General features: G+C 37.1%; 1 protein-coding gene across 5 annotated transcripts in view; it reads left to right on the top strand.

The window, feature by feature from the left end:
* LMO4 (LIM domain only 4) overlaps nucleotides 1-6,085 on the top strand; it is a 16,935-nt gene extending 10,850 nt beyond the window's left edge. For all 5 annotated transcript variants that reach the window (XM_019659922.1, XM_019659925.1, XM_019659924.1 and 2 more), the window contains 3 exons: nucleotides 58-154; nucleotides 559-714; nucleotides 5,297-6,085. In XM_019659922.1, the coding sequence (XP_019515467.1) occupies nucleotides 58-154; nucleotides 559-714; nucleotides 5,297-5,305 (262 nt within the window). In that variant the 3' untranslated portion in view covers nucleotides 5,306-6,085. The remainder of the gene's footprint in view (nucleotides 1-57; nucleotides 155-558; nucleotides 715-5,296) is intronic.
* The last annotated feature ends 3,132 nt before the right edge of the window (nucleotides 6,086-9,217 follow it).

Here is a 9,217-nt window from a genome sequence, read left to right as displayed (position 1 = left end):
TTCTTTTTTCTTTGGTTTAGGATTACTCATTGGTGTCACCCCTCATCTTTGTTTCAGGTTATTTGGGAATAGCGGTGCTTGCAGCGCTTGTGGACAGTCGATTCCTGCGAGCGAACTCGTCATGAGGGCCCAAGGCAATGTGTATCATCTTAAGGTAGCATTTGCTCCTCCTCTTTTTAAAAGAAGCATATCCTACCGTTCCTATGCGTTCCTATGAGGAGACCAGGCATTTCTCCTTAGTCTGAACTCTGTTTTCTCAAGCCGTAGACATGAGAGGAATCCATTGACTGCAGCGTGGCAGTGGTGGTTACCCACCTACGCGAAGCGCACTCCCCCCCATACCACACAAGCACACACATTTATCTGTTTCCCTCTTTGTACGGATTCAGTTTATTGTGTTTGGGTTTAGAGATTTCCGGAATCATGTCAAAGGAAAAAAAAAAAACCACTAAGTGGCTCTGTATTTGACACATACCTGCTTAAAAACAGTTTATAAACTTGTGATCAAAAAAAGACTTAATTTGTACTTGTTTTCAGTGGGTTTGCTTTCCCTTTCAGTGTTTTACGTGCTCTACCTGCCGGAATCGCCTGGTCCCGGGAGATCGGTTTCACTACATCAATGGCAGTTTATTTTGTGAACATGATAGACCTACAGCGCTCATCAATGGCCATTTGAATTCACTTCAGAGCAATCCACTACTGCCGGACCAGAAGGTAAAGACCCCACAGTTACCAATAAGCTTTGTTAGAGCAAGGTGGGAGGCTCAACCTCTTTGAACCTAGCAAGGGAGTTTCCCTGAGTGCCTGTATTTTTGCATGCCCTTTTCGTAGCAATAAGAGAGTTGATTAAATTGTGGATCTTTTCTAGTTAAAAAAAAAAAAAAAATTCCTGACTTTGTCATAGGCGTAGCTTCATCAGTGCTGGACATTAAGATTGTCACATGCCAAGTCAAAGCATAAAACGGTATATAAAACCAGTTGTTTATCCCATTGGACAATTTTGAAATCAGAAACACAATGGCTGTGAATAGGTTATATTGTGGGAGGAAAATTAGAACATTTAAGGTAGGAAGGGAAATAAACGTCTTTGTCAGGAAAGAATGACTTCTGTATTAGTAATAGCAGTCTGGACACCTGCCTTCCATGCCCAATTTACGGTGCTTTTATTTTTAGAAAAGCAGGTTTACAAACTATTCTTTAATTCCAGAGGAGAGCATTTTTGTTGATTGGTAGTCCCGTAAAATTTGAATAAGTTAGGACTTTTAAAATGAAGAGCTAGCTCTTTCTAATCGCTTTGGGCTACTAATAATATCTCCATTAAAGATTATGTGTCTTGATTCTTCATCCTCAACTGGAAAGTTTTTAGACCAGGGTTAGAAATGAGATTATACAAGCTTACAAGTCATGTACTATTAGAAGGCACTTGAGAGGGAAAATTGGTGATCAACAGTTGTCCAGCACCCCCAGTACTGGATAGTTTTAGATCTATTTTAATCTCCTTAATAAGTCCTATAGCTATGCAAGTGAGTGCATTTTGATAACTGCTGTGCCTAATTTGTAACAATTACTGTCAACCTTCAGTTAAGAGACTGTTCATTCCACACTGGCCCAGAAAAGAGTGAAATGTATGACTCGTGTGCATAATTTTATTCACATCATATTTCATACTGATTATGTATTGATGACATTGATTCATTTACTCTTTACAGCGCCACTTGCATGGATATTAAATCTTATTGACCACAGATGAATTTTAATTTCAGATTGGTGATAGATTTTTCCATCAGCTCTGATAGTATGTTTGACTTTTTCATCATTAACCCAGGCAATCACACAGCACTGAGTTATTGCATTGAAACAAAAAGTGCACACTTCACTTGGTAATTTTTTATGGATTTACAATAGGAACTTCATTAATGTCTGTTGTAAGAATCACAGAAAAAAAACAACAATATTTATCTGCAAATAGGAATTTAGCAAGCTTCAAAAGTTTCGTGAAAAAATATTAGGCTCCTTTGTCTTCTGTAATGCATTTTCTTAATGCTATGTGTAGGGGAAATGGCTAATATTTGAAAGTTTTTAACCATTTAAAATTATACTACCATATTTTTTAATGCTCATATTTATCGTTTTCCCTTACTCAAGTTTATGGGATAACTTTAAATGTGTTTTCCATTTCTTTATTAAGTAAATGTTAATTACATCACAGTATGCGCACTTTAATTTACTTAGACAGGAAGCTACATAAAATACCATTTTAAGAATAGAAGTCTAATTTTTTATTGCAAATTAACCAGTCACCATTGATTTCAAGCTGCTTTAAGGAATGCCAATACATATAAATATGTACAGATTTTTATGGTTTGAATTGTAATGAGGTAAATCTGTAGGGCCGAGTTGAGAACAATGAATGGGTAACATAAATATTTTGAGATACCCATTTCTATTTAGAGGCAAAGCCATTTGCAGTTATACTTGGTAGCTCAAAGAAAAATGAGCTAGGAATAAAATGGTTGATTTCTCCCCCACCCCTCCATTGTAACAGTTTAGTGTCCCTCCCAATTCTATCTTAAGTTTGTTGCTGGTTTTATACCATTTCTTCCCCTGACTTAGCAAAGTATAAAAAATGATTGTTACCGCTTAGCAATATGCACGGTGAGAACTGAAGGATGGGGAGACAAGATGGAAAACGTAGCTAAGCTGAAGCATTGAATGCAGGCAGTAGCAATGTTAGCCAGGGACTTGGTGCAAAGGACGTGGTAGAAATATAAGCAGTACTATCTTATTGAGCACAGGATGATGTAAATTTAGAGGTGCTTGGGAGGAAAACTGGATAAACATCTGGTTTACGTGTTTACAAGATTGCGTGTACCGTGCCTTTCATATAAGTCTTCTGTTTTCCACACCTTTTTTCCCGGTGGGGAAAGGTAGGGTGTTCGTTTCGGAACATAAACCATATTAGGCAATGAATATGAACCTACCGGTGTATATTTTTTTAATGTTGGAAGCCAAAAGAGACAGGTGGGCTTCAAAAATTAATAGCTCTTAAAAGGCATAAGGAAATACAACTTAGGGATATGTTCTTGTCAGACGCTGGTGAGAAGCTGTGTTTTGGGGTGATGTTAATTAAGAACATTTCCCTGTTGGTAGAAACGGCTCACATTTTTGCCTTTGGTGCTGAGCTCACCATGAGCACAGTCAATTCACAAGGTAGTTTTTGTAAATAAAGGTTTTGGGCAAGCCGAAAGGGGTCCAGAGAGATATTAATGAGAGGGCAAGGGGGAAGAGGTAATGAAAACACACTTCCTGGTGGAACGGCTTTTTGGACCTGGAGAATGCTTTAAAATTATTTTTCCAAAAGCCTCTGGCGTTTCTTTTTCTGGAGGATGAGATGGGGAGAAATGACAAATAGCTCCATTTTATTATTTTCTTCTCTCTCCTTCTCCATATTTTTGGTAGGGAAAATTGGACATTAATTTTGGTCGTTTTCCTTCTATTCGCAGAACCAATTACGTTTTTAGTACATGATGCATAATAAATATACCCAAGCATCCTCTGGCTTAAAAGTAAGGAGTTATTTGTAATCCCTTTTTTACAGGCAGCTAATTGTATGGAAAGTAAAGACCCCTCCCTACCCCCCCCATCATCTGGCCCCTTGAAACTTTTACCCTCCTGAAATTTGTTCCCAGTGTCTGGGATGTGTAGTTTAGTTCTTACTATGCATCACTGGCTTTTGTATATTCTGAGAAAAGATTTTAAGCTTTTAAATCATATGGTCTCTTTGCTAAAATCTCAGACCACGAGTGTTCAAAGATCTACAAAAGGTTATAGCCTATATCATTTAAAGGAGGCTTGGCTATCCTAAGGAGGATATTACCTTCTAGAGAGTTACGTATATACAATCAGGAATTGTGGCAAATTTTTTTTCTTTTCTTTTTTTGTAAAATTTTGCCTGCTCTGGAATTCTTTCTTCCCCTCACGAGTGATGATTCCATCTAGAATTATCTGCGCTTTTCAGTAAAATAAGAGATCACACCTCTTTAGTTGGAGGAAAATTTAGCTTGTGTCCTAGTTTACATATCACTTCCCAATCCCCCTGTAGTTACATAATTGGTGTTGTGTGTGTGTGTGTGTGTGTGTGTGTGTGTGTGTGTGTGTCCATCGTAGAGGACATTTGATGCTCATTTATTAAATATGCTCTCTGGCTGCTGCCGCATCTTTGTTCTGGACAGACAAATTACCTTTCTCACACTGAGCTTCCACTCTGGGGAATTAAGCCTCCACCACTTTAATTAGCTTGGAAGTGGGGGGTTGCAGTTCCTAATAGACTTCAGGCTTTTAGTAAGTTAGGGAAAGAGTGAAACGAGAACTTCCTGGGAAGCTCAAAATGTCATTTAAAACCATAAAAACCTAATATATATTATTTCATTTTGGTAATTGCAAACAGATTGTATCTGATGACTATGTGGGTTATCATTTCTAACTTAGACATTGAACTACATTCTTTTAATTGATCATAAGTGATTAACACATTGCATATGTTTGATTCATATATTTGGGACATTTATGTAACATTAAGTGACATAACAGATAGGAAATACTAAGTGAAAAGTAGTATCTGAATATTTGTATGTATGTATGTGTGTGTACATATACACGCATACGCATGCAGGTACATACCTATAGGTAGAGAAGGGCATAGGTGAATAGATGTCTCGTGGGGATATCAGAATAATAATAACTACCAGTGTCTGCTAGGCTTTTATTAAGTGCCAGGCACTGTTGAAAATACTCCATATATATTATGTAATCCTTATGACAGCCATATTGTCCCCACTTTAAAGATGAGGAAACTGAGAGATAGGTTAAGTAACTTCCCAGAGGTTACACAGTTGAGCATATTAACCCATAACTTCCCGGGGTGTCCGTGGGGTTTGGCTCTGAATGTGCCTTTAAGGTTCGACTGCTAGGCAAGATGCTGTATATAATTCATTCCGTTCAGGAAGAAACTCGCTTTTACCAGTTAAGCAATTCATTTTAGAACTTTACACCAGAAACTTTCTGAAAGTCCATTTATTGTCTCATTTTCTCTGCTAGTAAAACTGCAGAAAATGTTATGCTTTAGTTCTTCACTGCCAGAGTAAGTAGCGTAGAAAGCCTCCATCAAGTCACAGTTGGAAAGTCATCTAATAAAAGAAGATTAGTGAATGTAGAGAAGACAAAAGCAGTCATGTTGGAGTATAATATCGCTCAAATTTAGCATGTTAGCTAAGATGCCCGTTTTTATTTCTTGCAGGTCTGCTAAAAGGTCAGAGTAATGCAGAATGCGTGCCTTCATCTCAGATTTTGTTCATCACAGGTGGATCCCATGTGTCTTCAGTAGACAAGTCACCTTTGTAGCTAGCACCAGTGCCAGCTCCGTGCCACTGCACCTTCTTTAGTCTTGATTGCCCTTCCTGCATTTATTGGTGTATTAAAATGACTGAATATGAACATTAAGGACTCCATGAACCTGGGCTAATGGGAGACTGTAGAGAAAATGAAAAAAGACCCACCGGAGGACATCTTGGGGGGAGGGAACTTGGGAGGAGGGAAATGACTAATGAAGCTAATTAAAAGAAGCATTCAAATCTGCTTTCTACCCTCATTAACAATTAGCAGGGCACTGGCCAGAGTTTGTACCCTGTGTTTTACCTTAACAACATTCTATTTGCTCTTTGTATATTTAAGTGTTGTAAGGAAATGTGTTTCAATCAAAACTGAACATGAGATAAAGGAAAAAGATGTGGCTTTTGTGATATTCTATCACAAACACTTTTATTGTATCTCTGTAAAATACAATGTATGTATGCATGTAAGTGTTTTCGTCCTAATGTTGCTATTCCCATGGCGAAGAAAAAAAAAAAAACAAAAAAGGAAAAAAAATTGGAAAAAAAAAATCAGGCTCATAACAGCTACTGTGTAGAAATTTCCCCCTACTTCTAATTTGCTGAATGAAGAAAAAAATCTTTTATTTGTGATATTTTCAGAGACATTTGCTCTAGTATGGTGTATTTAAGTAATAAAAACTTAAAAGAAAAAAATATTTGATGGAGTTTGGGTTTAAACACTGCTGTTTCTCTTCTGTATTTTGGGGAAATTTAGGTTTTTTTGTTTGATACCAAGCTCACTTTAAATTTTAGGGGTGAGGGAGGTGGTATGTATATTTATTTAGCTCTGGGCCAATAAGGTATTCTTCAAATTACTTAACCATGCCATTTTTGGCAGGGGTACAAAGCAATGTTTCTAACGGAGTCTTTTTTTATAAGTTCAGAATATTCTGTTAACGGCACTTCATTACACTTCTCCTATATCACAGTGAATCTTTTGTGTTTATATATAAATATTTGATTCTTCAGCTATTACATTTATTCTTTCTCTATAGGAAAACCTTGGCTATTGATGAAAAGCACGTTAAAGAATGTGGCATAACCATCTTGTTTTTTTAACCACGTTTATAGTTTTTGAAGGAAATCGTATTTCTAAACCATACCTGTACATATTTTGAAGTTCCATTAGTTCTTAGGACCCAGTGTTCTTTTATAGTCATCTTCAGTGGGAGAAGCAGCCATTTCCTGGTGAGCTTTTAGACTCATGTGGTCTGCTGTGTGATTTGTTTATTTTGTTTTGCTCTTACACTCCTCTACTGACTCTGCTTTTCCATATGTTTAGGGAAGGATTTGGAATTCATTTCATAGGAGTCTTGAGTTATTTAGTTGTTAGTTCTAGGCAGCAGAGTATCCCCAACAGCGCCCGCATTGACTGCAGAGGTGCCCTGAGGAAAGCATGCGTGGGCCAAGGACTCAGTGGGTCCACGGCCAGTGCTGGAAGGGGGAAAGACCAAAGAGGCTACACTGCCAGGCCCCTTGTATGTGAGCAAACCTCAGCTACAACTTTCATCACAGGTCAATAAAACCAAGTGTGTTTATAATGCTGTTTTAATTTTCTTTCTAAAAATGGCATGTTTTATTTTCTCCCAGAAGAGTTCCTGATAGATACAGATTCTCTCTTAGAATAGGAATACATTCTATAGAGAGGTCGAGCTTGGCACATCTCAGCTAGCAGTCAGCTCCCCTTTTGTGAAGTGGGCGCACTTACTGCTTTCGGATTCCAGGCTAGGCAGGAAAATCAGTTGCTCAAACTGTAAACCTCCTGTAGGAGAATTGAAAGGCTGCGAGTTAAAGTGAATCGTTTCATTAGAGCTTTATAAAAAGAAAATGCAAGGAAAAAAATAAAATGAACAGAATCACATAAAAGAATAGTATCTGTGTGAGTTAGATCCTTGGGGAGTTTCTAGGAACTAGTTCCAGTTCTTAGATTTTTTTTTTTTTTTTTCCTTTAAGATACTTTGAAGGAACTTGGACTTCTCGGGATAGAAAAAGGGAAACGTTAATAAGAATGTAAGCATCTTCTATATTCTTTTTGGCATAAGCACTCATGTCCCATATAGTGTAGAAATTCAAAGGAGATAGTTAATAACTTTCAGTAAGTAATATAGTGTGGCATTTAGTGATGTGAAGGGCTAAGGTCATTAAAGACTTTAAATGAACTATTATATGGCTGGTTCCTCAAGCACTACTGCGTATTTAATAACGAGCTTCTAAAAGCATTTCTTAAGTTGCAGACCTATAAGATTACAAATGTCACTCATGTTAGTATAATCCACATGCAAGTGATGAAGCCTTCTCTTTGATGTGCTAAATTGGAGAAGGACTAATGGAGCTATGAATATACAATAGAACATATTTAAGTAGTAGTCTTGCTTTAGGTAAAACACTTTCTTGAAACCAGAGGCATTTCAAACAATAAAACCCAGCTCTAATGGGGATGCTCTGTGTGGATAGAAAGCCACTAAAAACACTCAGGTTTATTCTGATGTGAGCAGTGATTATGTTCCTCCCCCAATCCCAACATTGCTGAGAGAAAAAAAAAATCCACTAGCTTGTTCACCTTTCATCATTGCATTTGTGATGTTAGTGAGATATTCTTCGCTTGTTTGAAAAGACTTATTTAATTACCCACGTCATAGAGCAAGATGGCCCACAGTCCCTACAAGCAAGTGCAATTTAAAAAGCAAATGTTACCGAGCTCTGTTGAACTGATTAAAAAAAAAATGTTTATGATACATATAAATGTCTCAATCATGCAAACTGTCACTCTTGCTAATGAAACAGTTGTGTGAAAAGATTGTCCTTTGAAAGGGTTGAATGTTTTTTACCTGCCTAGTTAGATTTACACATCCCAAAAGGCAGGAGGGCCTGAAAGAAGCCTTTCCAAACCAAACGATTTGCCAGAAGAAATTGTTTCCAACTCCTCATGATTTATTAGGAAACAGTTTAACAGGGACTGTAGTGTCTTATAAAATACAAAATGAGAAAACTTGTCACACCAAAATGAACCCTGTGAAATTGTCATCCTTTTAATATTAACTATTCTTTCTTTTGCCCTTATTAACACCGGTATTTGAAACAAATAATCATCTAAAATGAAGCTTTTAAATGGCTCTAAATGTCAATATAGTAAGATTCTAATGTACACCACTATTTATGTAAAATATTCCTTAGGACCAATAAATTATATAACTGAGTCCAAGAGCTATATATATATATATATATATATATATATATATATATATCAAGAGACTAGTGAAGACATTCCATGTAGCCTAAATAATTGTATTTAAATTGGGAAGTTTTTCCAATGATTTCTTCACCTGGGATTCTATCCTGGGTGCTTGTGCACCTGTGACTCAGTTTGAGAGGCCCTAGACCATTTACAAATAGATGTGACTTGGTGCTTTGTTACTGAGACTTACCTATTGTCAGTCCAGCCAAGTCACAGAAATGCTTATTGCAGTTAAATAGCAATTTGTTTCCATGAAACTGCAATTAAAGTATTACTGAGCAGCCATTTTAGATTTGCAGTGCTCTGAACGAATGTTAAACAGCAACTCCCACTTGCAGACGCAGATCTGACTAGCAGCAAAGTGTAACAACACATTCCACCCATGTTGGGTATCTAGTTAAGAGGCATTTGTAGCCCTCTGCTCCCATGGTGAACATGCCCAGAGCAATGACAAGTCGGCTGATTTTAGAAGGTGAACTTGCAACTTACCTCAAGTGAATACTATTTTCAGTTGTACAAGTACTTTATGCTAGTAGATATGTGCATGTTTCCT

Source organism: Hipposideros armiger, unplaced genomic scaffold (genome assembly GCF_001890085.2).
Source record: "Hipposideros armiger isolate ML-2016 unplaced genomic scaffold, ASM189008v1 scaffold_307, whole genome shotgun sequence".
NCBI classification, from domain to species: domain Eukaryota; kingdom Metazoa; phylum Chordata; class Mammalia; order Chiroptera; family Hipposideridae; genus Hipposideros; species Hipposideros armiger.
The sequence above is the reverse complement of the archived record's forward strand: the minus strand, read 5'-3'. Positions and strand labels throughout refer to the sequence as shown.